This window comes from Myotis nattereri (genome assembly GCF_964212035.1).
Source record: "Myotis nattereri genome assembly, chromosome: 7".
NCBI classification, from domain to species: Eukaryota; Metazoa; Chordata; class Mammalia; order Chiroptera; family Vespertilionidae; genus Myotis; species Myotis nattereri.
The window spans coordinates 10,334,543-10,352,768 of NC_138082.1; the positions used below are offsets into that span (position 1 = coordinate 10,334,543).

General features: G+C 45.2%; 1 protein-coding gene across 1 annotated transcript in view; it reads left to right on the top strand.

Annotated features, from left to right (window-relative positions):
- Window positions 1–18,226, top strand: part of KIAA2012 — a 97,317-nt gene that overhangs the window by 40,190 nt on the left and 38,901 nt on the right. The window contains exon 8 of the mRNA XM_081095353.1: window positions 6,336–6,412. Coding sequence (XP_080951479.1) covers window positions 6,336–6,412 — 77 coding nt within the window. The remainder of the gene's footprint in view (window positions 1–6,335; window positions 6,413–18,226) is intronic.

Consider the following 18,226-nt stretch of genomic DNA (forward strand, 5'->3'; position numbering starts at 1 on the left):
TTCTACCTTCCGCTATCCCCCAACTTTTACCCCTTTCCCTGGTTAACTCTTACTCATCATTCAGTTCCCAATTTGGTTCTCAAGTCGACCTCCCTCCAGGCAGTTTTTCTGTGCCTCCCACCCAATCCTCTCCACCGACTGGGTGGCAGGCCTCTTCCACCCGCTCTCACTGCACCCTGTACGTGGCCCATCACAGCATCTCTCTTACAGAATGGTCTACTTTCTAGGCTTTTCTCTCCATTAGACTGCAAGCTTTTTAAGGACAGGGACCCACCAGTACCACGGGGACCTGGCAGAATGCTGCTGGCACACACAGACTATAGATGTTCTATGTGCATTTGAATAATAAAAGAGTTCAGCTATAATACGGGTTAAACTGGTTTTTTGTTTTTTAAGAAGGAGCTGGGAGACTCACCACCAAGCAGAACATAGTCTTTGCAGGAAAATGCATTCCAGTAGGCTGCCCTTATAAGCACAGAGTACCTCTTTCAGGGCTTAGAATGTAGGAAACGTATTTGTCCCCTTGATTTGCTCAAGGACCTTAAAGAAAAACTCTTGTATCTCTTTGTGTTTAACATCCCCCATTTGTTTTTTAGGAAAATGGATATAACACTACTCTGAAAATACTCAATACCCCCTGGAATTGAGTTCAAAGAGCAATTTAACAAAAAGTTGTGAAAACTCTATTGGTGATTCCAGTCACCTATAGTGTTTCACAACTTTTGTTTTCTTATTGGTCATTTTATTTTAATAAACAGTTTCAGATAAAAAAAGATACGATTCTAAAAAATCATATAAATGGTGGACATTGATTATTTGTGGACTTGAAGATCGGTTTCAAATAATTGTAAATGACTTCAGAAGTCAGGGACACATGCAGTTTGTCACTTTGCAGAAGCAAGAAGTCAAATCCTAGACATCATGAAGGTGGGAGACAAAAGGCCATCACCAAACTAGGGAGTGTACCCACCCAACCGCCCGGCACCCACATCTCAGTGTTGTGGTCTATGTTCACTGTAACATCTGCAATAGCTCATGTTACATTATTTTTTTTTAAAGAAGAACACTGATTTATATATTTTTTAACATTTTTTTCTTTTTTATATGTTTTTATTGATTTCAGAGAGAGGGAGAGATAGAAACATCAATGATGAGAGAGAATCATTGATCAGCTACCTCCTGCACGCCCCCTACTGGGATTGAGCCTGCAACGGAGGTACGTGCCCTTGACCAGAATCGAACCCGTGATCTTTCAGTCCACAGGCCTTCGCTCCATCCACTGAGCAAAACTGGCTAGGGCTATTGTTTTTTCTTAATGGCCCTTAAAAGAAGGCCAATTGCTGGGGCTGGTGATGGAAGTAAGAGAAAGCGAAGTGGGTTTAACAATTTGATGAGTCTCTGACCCCCAAAAATGGTTTTATAAATTACTCTAATCCTTTGTTTATAGACTCATCAAGAGTCTAAAGAGTTCCCCTTCTTTTTCCATTTCTACTTTAGTTTTATTGGGAATATGATATACAAAGGATATTCACAAGTCTAAGGATTCCTGAAGTTCTCTGAATATGTCCCTCCCAAAGCAGTCAAGATCTGCGGTTCACTTAATGTATGAGACGCACATGGCATCAGGGCCTTCCTCAAGCAGTGAAGTAGGACTTGGCACAACACATTTTAAGGCTGATATGTGGGTATGTGTATCATTTACATTTCTCAACCCATAAAAAGGTTTAGCATATTAATTTTTGTTCTGTCAAGTGATCAAAAAATTATACTTTTCATTAATAATCTATAAATACTTTTTTCTATTTTATCACCCTTCAGATGTTTATCTTCTCATCAAAGAACAACAACAAAAACACAGAGAAGCATGAGGCTTTTCCTCAGGATTTTTTTTCCCCCTGGTTTCTCTCTTGCTGCTTTCATACATCTCCCTGTGGCCTAAGCATTTTCACTTGCTATTGTCTTAGTTCTCTACGATTTGTCATTTGAAAATTAATGAAGACACCGGTATCAGAACATGTCCAATAGAAAGAATTAGCGAGTCTATTTTACAGAGTACATAAAGATTATTTGTTCATTCATTCAGTAAATACTAATTGACCACCTACTAATGCTAAATACAGTGCCAGGCACAAGAATACAGGTGAGAGACAAAGTCCATGCCTTAAAGTAGCGGAGTGTGCTTAGAGCTTTGAATGAGCACAGGCTACCTCCACTGGGAGGTTGAGAAGTATTTTGGAAGCAGAGGACACTTAGGCTGAGTTTCTAAGGATATCTGTAGGGAGCGGCCAAGTGGAGAAGAAGAAAGGAGGCTCCAGGGAAAGGGGCCATATGAAGGCTAGAAAAAATGACACCATGGGAGAAGTGAGAGCAGCTTGTAATGCCTGGACCCCAGGGCACACGCAGGGGAGGAAGTGGTGAGAAACTCAGCTGGAGTGGTAAGCAAGAGCTAAATTATAAAGGGCCATAGCCAGCAACTAAGGAATTTATCCCAAAGGCTTTGAGATCCTGTTTACACAGAAATTGACATAACCAGGTTTTTATTTCAGAGAAATGATTCTCCCAGCTATGTAAAGAATGGATTGAAAGGGGAAAGACTAGAGGCTGGGAGACCAGATGTCTATACTTGTTTGAGAGCACGTGAGCAAGAATAATATTTTCTGCACCATTAAGGCCACCACATGAATTAAATGGATTAGCCACTTTGTATGTAGTTCTACCTTCAACCTCTTTTTTAATTCCCTTCTTCCATACATTCTTCCACCAGAAGTATCCTTATTAATCTTATGATATATCTTGATTAGAGGGTTTCTCATGTAGCTGATTTTTTTTGTTATTGCTACACAAGTCAAATTTAAATTCCATCATCTAGCTTGCGTTCCATTTGGGGCTTGGTAAACTGCCATGTATCACTGGACCTCTCCATAAAAAATAATTTATGAACTTTTGAGAGAAGTTGGTTTTCCCAAAGCTAAAGCCAGACCCTTGAGACTGAGCTAGTCTTGGTCTACGAAGACATAAGTAAGTAAAAGAACTGTTATTCCAAATTGGAAGAAAAATATTGCTCTTGCATTTATTGCATTTCCATATTTAAATTCAGAATGACTCATATCTTCTAGATCCGTCTAGCTGGCTCCTTTAATAGAGCTCCCTGGGGTATGTCTTTGGCCTGGAGACTGTCTCAGGTCTTGAGCAACTATTTGATATGCCCATCTCACCCTCCTCATCATCCAGGAAAATTTAAAGAGAAAATGTGTGGCATTAGCAAGGTCTTAAATCTTACCCCAAGAATTTGATAATGACAATACCAAAGGCCATCTTGGGTCTCAGTCTTCTACATCAAACAAGCAGACTTGAGATTTATTACAACACAATAAACACCCTATAGGTCATAGACACCTTGAGTCCTATCATATGAAATAAGTATTTTTAGATAGCAGTCCTAAGGAAAGGTCAGCTGGCCTATATAAAGGGACCAGAATTATCCTTCCTTTTATGGTTTAGTTTATACTGGGAAGAATTTCTTTTTAATAATCTGGAATTTGCCGTTGCATCTTCCATTTTGGACCAAAATAAAAACCATGAAGGTACAAAAGCTGACTTTTAGGCCTCCTCCTCTTGGTTTCTGCTGTAAGTCCATGTGCAAAGCTCTGAGAAGGCCAAGCTGCTCCCTGAGGTCTGTGTGGCAATGAATAGATCCCTCCTCAATGATGAACCACCCCAAGTGTGGGCGAAGTTCCATGACAGCAGGCTAATGATCAAAGGCTACTCGTGCCTCAGAAGGGTGCGTGTGGGAAAAGGCCCTGAACAGATTTAAAGAGGCTCCTGCCAGCACCTCCAAAAGCTACTGCCCTTGTGACCACAGAATGTTGGGCCCCTTTGGAGCCTACGGGTCTGACGTTGTTTCCCAAGCCCTGACAGCATCTGTGGAGGAGGCAGGTGGCCCACGTTGCCTGGTAAGGTGACTCTTTGGAGTTCACTTTCCACTCTGATGCCAGATGGGACCCGCCAGAGTAAATATGACTATCTTTCCTTTTTAACTAAAACAGTGAACCACAACTTGGCAATTACACATGGTCAACATAGGTTTAAGTAGAAGGAAATTTTAAGGCATCTTATTCCAGACTAGAATCAGATGCTCTCTCCTGCTATTCAAGTCTTGAGTGTTTGGTGAAGGATCCCATGACTTGAAGAAGGCAGAGGAGGCTTGGGATGGGACCCCATCTAGTAAGGGTCATCTCTGAGCTGCCGGTTATCTGGCGGGAAGGCTATCTCCTTGCTAAAAGCCTGTGGTTAGATTAACGCGCGCATTTGAAAATCCGCTCTGGCCCGCTGGTGGGCAGCCAGCGAAGGGGAGTGTTTTCTGTTTATCTCTTTAGCGGCAGAAATGTTCATCCCAGAAAGACCGCGAGCTCCCAGTTTCAGGCCGGCCTGGAGGCTGTGCCAGCCGTGTCTGTGACTGTGCACATGGCCTCCGCAGTGACGAAAAGGAGCCGGGTCTGTGCTCACGGCCAGGTGTCTGCGTTAGTCAATGAGTTCGTTTCTTCGGCTTGATAACAGGGGTAGATCTCCCCACATTGTCCAGAGAGAAAGTGTTACCACCCCCATTGCTCTGTCTCCCAGGAATGCAGTGTGAGTTGCGTCTCCTCCTCGACAGCTTAGACCTCAGTAAATTATCAGGGTCTTGACCCACGAGATGGAGAAGTCTTAAGCGATTTTTCAGCCTCCTATCTAAAAATGTGTTTACGTTTCTTGAACTCTGGCTGACTGATTCATTCTCCTGGTGTGGCAAGAACTTTCCTTATGCGTTAGAATTTATAAGTTTCATTTCTAAGAGACCCATGGTTCCTTTCAAGCCACAGTGAAATGAACCTCATCGCAACACGATTCTTTCTGCTGGGCTGGATTTGTCCGGGGGCCAAGCAGCTGGGATGTGGCAAGCTCAAGTGAGGCTAACAGGAGGCAGTGCGATGTGGAAGGGAAAGTACAAGATGCTAAATCAGGAGATCCGGTCTTGGGCTATTTCAAAGTATGGCCCTGAGCCAATCCCAGGAAACCACTCTCTGGGCCTCAGTTTCCCCAGCTGTTTTCAATTTTTAAACGTTTTAAATCTGTACTGAAGCCATTTTCAAACGAGACAGAAGAGGACAGCTGAGAAACAACAGAAAAGGAAAGGTCAGCCCACAAGGCATGACTGGAGGCTTCAGGTCAAGGAGACAAAGAAGCAGAGTCACATGTGGCCACAGGCTGTTAAAAGAGCTACTTGCGAGCAGCAAGCATGGAAAGAACTTTCTGTTGGACACTCGTCCCACACAAGAGGCTAAACTCCTTTGACAGAGGAGCCATGCACCTGGCTAAATTTGTTCCTCAAATAAACATTCCTTTATAAACACTGAATTTGCTTTCTAAGAGGAAGAAAGAAAAACAAAATAAACCCTATCCCTCTGCAGCTTGGGGTTTCAATCAGGCAGTCTTGGGCTCGAAGCCTCACTGGTGCCCAGTCAGTGGTTGCCCTATGAACCAGGAGGTCCTGGTTCAATACTCCATCGGGACGCATGCCTGGGTTGCGGGCTCGATCCCCAATAGGGGGCGTGTAGGAGGCAGCCGATCAATGATTCTCTCTCATGATTGATGTTTCTCTCTCTCTCTCCCTCTCCCTTCCTCTCTGAAATCATTAAAAATATATTTTTTTAAAACACCTCACTAGTTACACAAGCTTGAGGCGGTGACTTGACCTTCCGAGCTTCAGTTTCCACACCTGTAGGGAGCAGAGATAGCACAACCGCGGAGGAGAGGCGTGTGGATTACACGCCAACTCCATGTCTGTGTCTGTGGGGCACCTGCTCCTTGGAGGGCCCCACTGTGGCATCACGCCCCCTCCTCTCCTGTTGCCCCTCCGCACTGTGAGGGGAAAGGGAAAGGGCACATCTCTGATCTCTCAATCTGGAAGGTTGCAGAAGCATTTTCCTGCTTCTGTGAAGTGCTATCATACAAAATTCATATTCGGCAGCATCAGCAGATTTTTCCCATCAATATTTCCTTTTTAATTTCAACTTTATCTGCGTCTTAGTAGCACAAAGAATTTAAATTTTTTTTAAAGATCAACCAAGACAAGAAAATAGAAATTTGAATATGTCTTAACGCTATATGTAACTGGTGTTTAGACTGCCCATAGAGGTTATGGTTATTATTTGTTGAGTAAATATGAATGCCATCTGTGTAGGTATGTGTGTTTATAATCTTACACATATGAACTAGGTGTGCATGTATATGGTATGTATAAAAATTCATGAGACCTACATCTGACAACTTGGATTCTTTTCTAATTTCTACCACAGCAAACACTGAATCTGGAACCGATCTACCCATGGATCTTAACAAAACCTCGCCTTTGACCCAAAAGCCAGAGAAGCAGGTACAGTATTGATTTTATTTACTTATTTATTTATGATACATTTTTGTTGTTTTCAAAGAGGCAGGGAGAGGGAAAGAGAGAAAGAAACATCAATGATGAGAGAATCATTGACTGGCTGCCTCCTGCATGCTCCCGACTGGAGATCGAGCCCACAACCTGGGCATGTGCCCTTGACTGGAACTGAACCCGGGACCCTTCAGTCCGTAGGCCGACGCGCTAACCACTGAGCAGCCAGCTAGGGCTACAGTATTGATTTTAAATGAGCAGGAGATGGGGAGTCAGAACGTTTGGGTTCTTGTCCTGGCTTGCTGTGTGACCCTAAATGAGATTCTTCCCCTCTCTGGGCCTCATCTGCCTCATCAATAAAATGAGACAAATGAACTATAAAATCCCAGAGGTTCCTTCACTCACAGACTGGGAGTGTTTTGTCTGGCTCTTCGTGTTCATGAATAAGCTGAATGGGCTTTTCCCTCATTCCTGCAACATCAAAAAGGGAACAAAGAACAAAGAAAGGTACCATCCATTGAGGCTGGGAGCACTCAGACTTTGTGGCAATGGGCCTGTTTTTTCCACTCCAATTCTCATTCCTAATGTGTGTGTGTGGGGGGGGGGGGGGACAGAGCTATCAAGAAAAAAAACACAAGGACACCTTAAAGAAAGGAGAAAAAGGCTGCATCCAGGTAGGTTAGGAATATCAGTGATTCAAAGGCATATGTTCACAAATATTTGCAATTTTGTTCCTTCATTTGAAGCTTTGAGGCTGGAACTATCTTCCAACTCTCTGGGGAGACAACTCAGGGGAATCCCTGCCGCTGCTCAGGGTTCCCAGACCCTGAAGCAGGAGCCACCCAGCTCCCTCCTCTCAGGTCGGTCCCTGGTGTGACAAGGGCGCTTGATCTCTCTTCTCTCTTACCTCCCACTTCCTGCCACAGCCCGACTTCCACCTCTTCCCTCACACTCATTAAAAAACAATCTTAAATATACATTTTCATAGATTTGTTTAAACTCTGATAAAAGTCGTTTTTGTTTTCATCTGTGCGACTAGCTGGCTCTGTGGGAAGACCCGAACTTTCCCTGTTAGACACCCAGGCCTGGATCAGGCCTCCGCTGAGCCATCCCTTCCCACCACTGAGGATCCACACAACCAACGTTTGCTTATTTATTTATTTTTTTTACATTCCCACTTTGAAGACACACTTTATACGGGATCGAGAAGCTTTTCTAAGACAGTCTGTAACTATGGAAAAGATAATATGCTATATATTTCCTTAAAATCTATTTTTATTGATTTCAGAGCAGAAGGGAGAGGGAGAGAGAGAGATAGAAACATCAGTGATGAGAGAGAATCCTTGATCAGCTGCCTCCTGCACGCCCCCTACTGGAGATCGAGCCCACAACCCAGGCACGTGCCCCTGACCAGAATCAAACCTGAGACCCTTCAGTCCTCAGGCCAATGCTCTATCCACTGAGCCAAACTGGCTAAGGCCATATGCTCTGTTTTGGTAATTCCACAACTCCAAAGGCCCTGCAAATACCTCACACACCCTAAACACGCTCCACATTCACCCAGCCCCGTGGCTGTGTTTCAGGAGAATTGGCATCACCTGCCATGAAAAAGGGGCTCAGTCGTGCCAAATGAAGTCCTAGACGGAACTGTTAACCTTGCAGTCAGAGGAACACCAGGCCAAGGGTCTGACACTCTAACCCTGGGGTCGCCCGTGAAGCTGTGGCAAAACCAGCTGCTCTGAGAACTTCACGTGCCCCCTTCGTGAAAAGAGGGGGGTCGTTCCCCCCAGAGCCAATTGCCTTCTTTCCTCTAGCAGCACCCCCCAAAAGGAAAACCACTTAAGGAAAAAGTCTAGGGGGCCCCACCAGCCCTTAAACACAGAGAAAATGGAGGTAGAGTCGGGGTGGCACCCTCCTTGCCGACCCCCCTTACTTCTTGAGGCTAATGGCCCTTTATTAGATTAATCACTGACTTCGATTTTAACTACTTCCTCAGCCTACTCCATGTAAATGACTAATTTCGAGTTACTATAAAGCATCTGGAAAGGATTTAGAAACAAATTTCTGCCCAGCAGATTTCAGTTACGTACCTTGATGGATTCCTCTCCCTGTCGCCTTCCACTCTGAAGCAGGCTAGGGTATCACACAAAATTGATCTTTATCAGCATCAGCAGTTTCTGCTCTTCCTTCCTGTCCGCGAATTCCCCACTGACTCATCCTCTCCCTCCCGCACTGGGGTCTTCCCATATTTGGAGTTCAGTCACATAAAATGCTTTTACATTTTTATCACGGCGCTGGCTGCAAGGGGAGCAAAAACCCCAAAGGTGGGATGCTTTGGCAGCCCCGCGCTTTAGGGAGAAGTCACAGACCCAGAATTGGGAGATAACTTCTGAGGGGTGGGTAAGAGAGCAAGCCAGCGGGTGCTTGGCAGACGTGACTGGGTTCATGGATGCACCGGTTCCGGAGGCTGCCTATGGATGCCCCCTACTGGCTGGATTTATTTTATATATATATATATATATATATATATATATATATATATATATATATATACTTTTTTTTTTATTGATTTCAGAGAGGAAGGGAGAGGGAGAAAGAGGTAGAAACATCAAGGATGGGAGATAATCATTGATTGGCTGCCTCCTGGACGCCCCACACTGTGGATGGGCCCGCAACCAGGCATGTGCCCTGATCGAGAACCGAACCGTGACCTCCTGGTTCACTGGTCGATGCTCAGCCACTGAGCCACGCTGGCCGGGCGGTACTGCCTGGATCTAAACGCCTCTGCTGTGCGTCTCCTAAGCGGGGTCTGCGCTGGGAAGGGGGCAGGAAGATCTGGGGCTCCTGCCTCCAATGCACAGGATGGCAAATCGTGGCCTAGCTCCTGAGACACCCCTCCACACCTGGCGACGGACCAGGGCCTCGGAGGAGCATCCACAAATAGAAATGAGAGGAGCAGCTGACATCAACCACTTCCTAGGAGTTGGAGGAGGGGGGTGCAGTCGCGGGGGAGGAGGGGGCAGAAAACTACAAGGGGGATGTGGAGATGAAAAGAGCAATGAAAAAAGGAAAAGGAGACAAGCAGTCGTGTTTCCACTCCAAGCTCCCACTTCCTCTTTCAAACGAACGGCCTCCCCACTGCGAACAGAATCAAGTATTTATAAGGCATTTTTTGCATATTAATAACAGCTGCAGACGGCGCGCTGCCCGTGCTGAGGTCCTAAAGGTATGGTGCCCTTCTTTAATGCGGGTCCTTGCAGCTCCTCACGGAATGTGATCGCCTCCTTCACATGTAGTCCCCTTCCTGCCTCGTGGCACCTCCTGAGGCCTTTCATTTGATTAAGAGAAATTTCGTGCCTGGGATACGGTCAGAGGCCAGTGCGGTCCCTACCTGGTGGCTGACATCAATCGCGGCGACGCGGTCCCCTTCCCCAGGGCCTCCCTGTGCGGAGGCTGCAGCTCGGGTGAGGTGACCAGCACCTAACGAGAGTATTAAAATTGTAAATGGCAATTCTAGGAGGAAACATTAACATATCTATGCTGTTGGGGGGGGGCGGGCAGGAGGATGAAAGTAAAACTTTTTAAGTTTAAAAATAATTGCATTCCCTAAAACAGCATTATTATCTGTACTCAGTAAAGATCACGTTCAACTTTAAAAGGAAAACATTGAGGACCTGGAAAAATAAGCAAAAGGCAAACAATAATAGTGATAGAAAGCAAGTATGGGAAAATATTCCTCCTGCGTGGCAATTTAAATGCAAATTGAGGCAAACTGGAGATCAATGCTCTATTTGAGATGCGCGTCTCCTCTCGATTTTTTAAAAGGCAACACCCAGTACTGCCAAGGTTTGGGTAAAACCCGCACACTCCTGGTGGGGTGTCATCTGTTTCAATCCATGTGTAAAGCAAAATGGCAATATGACTTGTGAAAACAGGAAAAAATATTGATAGCCATTGATTCACTGTTTCTGACTTCTGGGAATTTATCCTAAGGGAATAATTCAGCAGGAAAAAAAGTGAGTGAAGATGTCTAGTGCAGCCTTATCTATAATAGAGAAATATGGGCAACAGCCTATAATAGTCCAACATGGGAGCGTTAACTGTGACATATCCCTCTCAGTGAGGGGTTTAACTCAGGCATTAAAAAACGATGCTTGTTCCAGCTAGAAATTGTGATTTAATACTAATGGTACGACGCAGGGTTTCTTAACCTCAACACCACTGGCATGTGGGGCCAGAGAGACTTCGTGGCGTGGGTTTTCCTGTACATTGTAGGTTATTGAGCAGCATCCCGAGCCTCTACTCACTAAAGGCCAGTAACACTCTCCCAGGTGTGACCATCCACAGATGTCTCCAGACCTCGCCAGCCAGTTGAGAACTACCAATGTGACTTTAAAAATGGAAGTCAAAGTGATGTCAACCGTGACTGCTGCAATATGTTTGTAAAAATGTATGTATAGCCCGGCCAGCGTGGCTCAGTGGTTGAGCATAAAGCCATGAACCAGGAGGTTGTTGTTTGATTCCCGGTCAGGGCACGTGCCCGGGTTGCAGGCTTGATCCTTGCTTGGTAGGGGGTGTGCAGGAGGCAGCCAATCAATGATTCTCTGTCATCATTGATGTTTCTGTCTCTCTCATTCTCCCTTCCTCTCTGAAATCAATAAAAAAAATACATTTCTTAAAATGAATCTGTAAGGAAAAGACTTGCATATAATGCATTCAAAAAAGTGCAGTCATGCTAATTTGAAACTAAGGATGTGTTAGGTTGAGTTTTTTTGTTTTCAGTCTGCCTGTTTTTCCTTTTTTTCAAAATTCCCCATGTAAGAAGGAAAAATAGATCATGAGGACGCCTGGTTTTAAGTCTGGCTTAAAATAACTGAGGGGGTCACAGAAAACAAGTGTACAGAAAACTAAACAAGGGTCAACACCATAGCGCCATTATTTTTTTAACTTCTGTTAAAATTATTTAACATTCATTAGGTTTTATTAGATTGTTGGATAGGGCTATCAGAATTCTCCTGTTAAGGATCTCAATCCCTTTCAGCATTCTATGCCTCTGATCTTAGGCCTTGGGAACAATGAACTTGCCTCTTTTTCTGAAAAGTTTGCATCTCAAAGTATAAAACTCTCTTGTCCATCCAGATCTCTCTCTGTAATCCTGGGGCGGGAGGGGCGCTGAGCCCACTGGTTTATAGAGCTGTCAGGTCAGAGAGGTTGTCAGTAAAGAGTATCAAAGGACAAGCTCAAGCCCTAATTAGCTTACCCCAGAATCGTTGCATCTCTTTGTTTAAAGTAAGAAAGAAACCTCACCAGATTTCAGAGTCCGCTTTCTCTCCGTGAGAGAGAGCAAACATCCTTTCTCACAGGCTTTATCTTGGGTTTGGTTTTGTTGCTTTGTAGGGATTAGAACTTTGGTAGTGTCCTAAAATCCTGTCACACTGGACTCGCGTCCCTTTTCCCCATTTCACAAAGCCACTTCTATTTCGGCCCAGATTATCTCTCTTGACCTCCGGTTTCATGAGTTTACAACAGTAGAAATTCATATTTGATCTTCTGTGGTCTAAATTTACCTCTTTTGGCTTTCAAAGAGTAGCCTGTAATTCTAGTGCACTGGGATTTAGGTTGAATAAACCTATGTTTACCCCATCTGTTTCCTCGGTGGTTTCACAGATGGTGTTCATATCGCCTTTCAGCCTTCCTCTTTCAGGACAAAGAAAACACACACACACACACACACACACACACACACACACACACACCTGTAGACACACTAAGTTTTTGTACAAAGATACAAAGATAGCCTTTTCAGTGTCCTTCTGATACCCTACCTTCTGTTGAACTTTTTGACTGATATCTAAAAGGACAAGCTAGACTCTCTGTAAGGACAGACTTTCTTTCTAAATTGCCTACTCACCTTTGTATCCCATGTGTTTAGCGTTTAGCACAGTTCCTGGCACATGGTAGCTATGGGGTAGGATAGATAAATCTTTTGTTGGCCATAAGGTCCATGTTCCGGGTAGAAAAAGCCCCTAATCTTCTAAATTGGATTTGGAGATTGTGCTTGTTTTATTTCCAGTGATAATGATGTGGAAGTTCAGATGACATTTCTCTAACAATCCCACAATCCCCAGATACTTCCTTCTGTTGGTTGCCACAATTTGGTATTTCACCCTCTGGAAAAGCTTTGGGTTGTGTGCAGATTGAAGATGTCATTGGGCCACCTTCTTAGAGATGTTTTTGAGGCTGATGGGTAAGATTGGGCCTAGCACTGATCTGCAGGAGAATTAACTGTCTGCGTTTCCCCGTCTAGAGAAGTATGCTGTATTTCCCACCCTGTGTTCCTCATTTCTGAACACCTGGTACAGCATTTCCCCAAGCTCCATTCTCCATCCCCCTTCCTCTCTCCCTGGTTTCCTAAATAGCTTTGGTTGTAAAACTTTGCAAAGGTTTTTTGAAGATCTAAGCAAACTTCATCTTTTGGTTCAACCACAGGATTACTTTGTCAGCCCAAAAACCTCATTGACAATTTAAGGATAATTTACAGAGAGCGGGATTTGTTTCTAATTACAAAATCAAGGCTTTCATTTGTTGAATGTTTACTTAGACTATTATTTATTCCAGTAAGTCTTAGTTTATTGATTTGCTGGCTGTAGGTTCCAACCAGACACATAATATGTGCCTAGTTAATTATTTTTCTTTTGTATTTTTATTATGGAAAATTTGAAGCATATGCAAAAGTAGAGAGAATAGTGTAATGAATCTCCATGTACCTGTCATAAGCTTCAACAGTTCCCTCCCCATTGTCTGGAGAGGATATTTTTAAGTGGTCCTAACAGCCAATGTGTTTGAGGTTAACTATGTGAAGGGTTTAGGATTCTCTCGCTTAACCTTTACAGCATCCCTATGAAGTAGATACAGTTATTGTCCTCATTTTTGCAGATGAGAAGACAGATGTCATGACAGACAGGGCCCAGTTCAGCATGTGGCCTGTGCTAACCAAGAGGCCTACAGGTTTGGGAACCCCATCAAGCTGCACTGAGATCCCAGCTTCTTCTGTACTGTCCCTGGGGTGGCAGGCGGGTTATTGAACGCTCTGAGGCTCAATTTCCTCATCTGCAAAGGATAATATTTCCTCATGGGGTCATGACAAGGATTAGATGAAACAAGATATGGAAAGGGATTAGCACAATGCTTGTCACTAAGCAAACCCAATAAATTACAATAGTAACTATTCCTCTATCCCCGCCCTCTGCCTTGAAAGCCATTCTAAAACAGAGCTTGGAGCTTGTGTACCATCGAAGGGTTCAGAGAAGGAAAGAGAGAAGCTTGAAAGGCAGGACTCTGAGCCAATCCACCAACTGTTTCCCCCAAGCCCTACCCCCAACCCCTCCAGGATCCTCCATGCTGTCTGGAATTTTGCTCCACTGCTTACAGTTCTGCCTCTTCGAGACTCCTCTGGGTTTCTCATCTCTCACTGTAAACCTTCTTTTAATCGATCTCTGCTCTGCACCTAAGGGCCAGGGGGCAGAGTGGGGGCAGGGAATTTGGGAGCTGGAAGCACTGCGTCCAGCAGGGCCCCAGCCCCCACAGCACAGGCTGCTGAGAAAAAGTTAGAGGCCAGAGGACAGCAGGGAGGCCAGTCGAGGGGAGGGGGCAGGAAAGAGAGGGAAAGGACATCTTTCTTCCTTTCCCCGCAGCCTCCTCAGTCCCAGCATTACCGGGACTAGTTCAACTCCTTGTCCAGTAAATTATGGGTTAGATAAACTTTTATGGGCCAATGTGGGAATCAAATACCACGGGTAACATTTCTTTTTCTAGTGAAAATCAACTGATTCTAAATGACCTTTCAGAGTGGAATCGATTTGCAAGTTGAGAGTCCCTATCTCTCCATTGTCAGATCGGAAAAGTCACGCCAGAGCTGACATAACCAGGAAGGCCCACAAATTGGGGTTAAAGTGAAGTCGGGGCTTAGAAGGAGCCAGGGACTTGCTCCGGTTTCCCACCCTGTACCCACCACCTCCCCTTCCCACCTCCCACCTCCCAGGCTAAAAGAGGGTGCGTCATCTCCAAACCAGGCCAAGTCCCAGCCTGAATGCAGCCAGACGCCCCCTCACAGCAAAAGCTCCTTTCTACCTCCCCTGGGGCAGGAGAGATCACTATTTTGGCTTAAAATTTTTCTCCTCCAGCTCCTGCTAAGCCAGATAAACAATGATTCTGTTGTGTCAACAAAGCACTTAATTAAACTGAGAACAATATCAATTAGAATTCGCAGATAAGACTTCTTTCCAGATAGTGGACGCCCGGGAATTAAAGTGTCCTGGGTTTCAAGATTCAAAAACTCCCTGAGGAGAACAGTGAGGTAGGGAAACTGAGGCACGGAAAGCTGAACAACTTGGCAAAAGTTACCCAGTGAGTCCCTCACAAAAGCTGAGATGGGAGGTTGCGGCCCTTCTCTTCCTAGCCTAAAGTTTGCTAGCTATTCTGCTAACGTGCTAAACACTCAGGATGTAAATCTCCTTCCCTTGGCTCGAGGCGTACAAAAGTGGATGGAGACCAAAATTCATGACAGGGAGGAACAAGAAAGCTCTTCTCTGGCTTCCAAACAAACTGCATCTCCTGAAGTTGTCCTAAAGCTGTCACTCAGCCCATTTCCAGCACCACCAAATTGCCCTTAGAAGATGAAGAGTAGGCCAGGATGGCAGGTGGCTAAGAGGAGCATGCTGAACCCAGGTGGCTGTCACAGGAACCACTGAGCAGACTTGTGCTGAGTGGAGCCACACTGTGGTTTGGAATCTCTTTTGCTCCTCACAAAGAAGCCATGCAGAGAGGCCAAGGAAACCTAGAGATGAGGTCTCAGAGTAGGACCTGGGCGTGGCCAGGGTGGCCGGCCTTGCACAAGCGAGGTCCCCTCCAACTGGATAGGATATAAGAAGCCACTTGTCCACTCGGATCCCTCCAGGCAGCCCCGTCATAGGAGCCCAAAAGAGTTCCTTGCCCCCCTCAGCCCCACCTGTGACCCCATCCCTACTGCCCACTTACAGGCCCGCAGGCTGCCATGGGCAAGAAACAACAGCCTGAGAAGGCCAAGCACAGGGAAGCTTGCACAGCTCCAGGCAGGCGCGGCCCTTTCCAGGATTTGGTCCCCACCACCCATCAGGGGACATGGCCAACGGGAAGCTTGGAATCTCAGGTCCCCTTCCCCACCAAGTCCCAATAACTAAATCTCTCAGATCTATCCATCCCCACTGGGACCCAGAGCCTCTCCTCCCCCATCCACCCAGGGAAGTGGAGGGACAGACTCTCAGCCAAGTAGGGGGCCCAGGGGTCCTAAGGAGAGACTGGCTCTGCTCCTTTTGTTTGCTCACAGGAGGGGGACACACGCCCTGTGTGCACAGAGGTTTCAACTGACAACTTGATAGACCCCATAAGGCTTTCGGCAAAGGCCTCCCGCCCCTGCCCTCCATGTGTGAAGATAATGGTGAGGTGTGTGCTCCGGCACATTTCAGATCTTGGCTCCAAAGGCCCTCCTGCCTTCTGTTTTCTTCCTCCAGCTCAGCTTGCCCACAAGTTCCCAGAGACTCTTGGCAGCTCGCTCCCAGGAGAATGAAGTTGTGCGCTGCGTGGGAGGCAGTTAGACAGCGAGAGCGTTGCAGCCTCGTTAATGAGAGACAATAGCTCTTCTTGGAGCCATTAAGCCGCAGCTTCAGAGATGGGGAACCCCAATTAGAAAGGAGTGAGAGAAGAGGAAGGCCTGAGAGACGCCTGTAGGACAGATCCGTATCTTTGGTGGCTCTGTGGGACCCATGGGTGGAGATCTAGCTGGTTGGGTTTAGCATCTCCTTTCCTCCTTATGGTAACACATCCCAATGACTGTGTAGAGCCAGCCCACGGTAGTGACCCTTCAAAATACACACGTTGAAGGAGGAGGAAAATTGTTGGGGAGAAGCATTTCTCCTTGAGTCTGTAGCTCAGATGTTATAATCCAAGAGTAAGAAAGGAAATGATATTTAATTTGAGGACGACCTCTGTAAGTTTGGCTGCATTATATATGCGTGTGCATATGGATATTGGTATACAGCTGATGGTTCTCTTTTGTTCTGGCTTTCAACTGAATCACATCATGTTTACAGCAAGATAATAATCCTGGATTTTCCATGGCTCAGCCTCTCGGAGTGTTAGATCTTGAATTCATTAGCAGTCATCTCCCTTTAAATGTCAGATAACGTTTTAAATGCCAAGAACTTACGCAACACCTTCTGTGCAATTCAAATCAGCTTTACCCCATTCGCTCATTAATCTTTATTGTTTCATTTACTGAAGGGAAAGGCTTCCAGGTGTTTTTAGCAGGACATAGAAATATTAAAGTATGTACAGGTGAAGGAAGGGGTTTTGACTTTCTGCTCAACATTTCACCCGTCCATCCGTGCTGTGATCATCCCCACTACAGCATGCACATAAACGAAACAAAAAAGCTCCAGGCATCTCTGGCTTCTTCTACTTCCCCCACCTTCACCCTTCTGGCTAACTTTGTGTTTTCTTCTCCCTTCTACACCTTCAGAGACCTTGACTTCTGTTCGCTACTTATTCTGCAGTCTTTGCTCTCAAAATAGCCCAAGAGCTGCAAGTGTCCATTCTGATGGCTCAGAAAAGAGAGGGGTGCCTCACATGGTCAGGGGTGGGGCCCAGGAGGCTGGGGCAGAACAGGCACACATCAGGAATTCTACTTTCCTTTTCAAAGAATCCCTGCTTGGTCTCACCTCTGAATAATCAGCTACACTGACTGCTAAAGATAGATCCTTCCAGGAATAGCTCCTAATTGTCACCCAGCTCTCTGCTCAAATGTCACCTCCTCAGAGAGGTCTTCCCTGATCACCCAAAGGCAAGTCCCACCCCTTCCCCATCAACCTCCATCCTGTCATCATTTCATTGTCTTCTCAGATTTATCACTCCCTAAAATCCTGCTTATTTATGTGTTTGTTTGTCTGACACATACACTATCACTCAGTAAATATCAATTTAATGAATCAGTGAAAAACCACCCCTCAGTGGTTGAGCGTCGACCTATGAACCAGGAGGTCACAGTTCAATTCCCGGTCAGGGCATGTGACCATGTTGTGGGCTCGATCTCCAGTGTGGGGTGTGCAGGAGGCAGCAGATCAATGATTTCCTCTCATCATTGATGTTTTTATCTCTCTGTCTCCTCTCCCTTCCTCTCCGAAATCAATAAAAATATATTTTTAAAAAATAAACAGCCCCAAAGCATAGCTTTCTTTCCTGGTTTCAATTTTCTTTTTCTCCTCTTCTCACTACCTCTCAGAATCCTCTTTATATATTTCATCTTTCCTTTCCTCCCATCTCCCAAGCCCCCTTTCACTATCATTTATTTGTTAGAACTCTTGAACATAATAAGCAAACAGTACTTCACATTCCAGTGACGACAGAGCCTTCATTGAAAACATTCCATTAAGCTAGAATTGATGGCCCCTAGATGTTCGAGAGATGAGCCATATAGTCAAGAGAATTGTTGTATCAAAAGATTTATAGGCCAAGTGCTTTGAAGGGACTTTCTCAAAGTCTCCCAACTCCCCACTCTTCAATCTGAACCCCACATGAGGAGTTACAATAATTCCAGCCCAACTTGGCTATGCTGTTTGTCCCCAGCCCATCACAAAATTGTCTCTTGGAGATAATGGAGAAATTTCCCTTAAATCAGTACTGTCAGATTTCTACTATTCCACCCAGTGATTCATGAATGATTTTGGAAGCTAGAAAGCTTGAAATGCTTTGCTGATTCTAGCTTGGACAAAATTC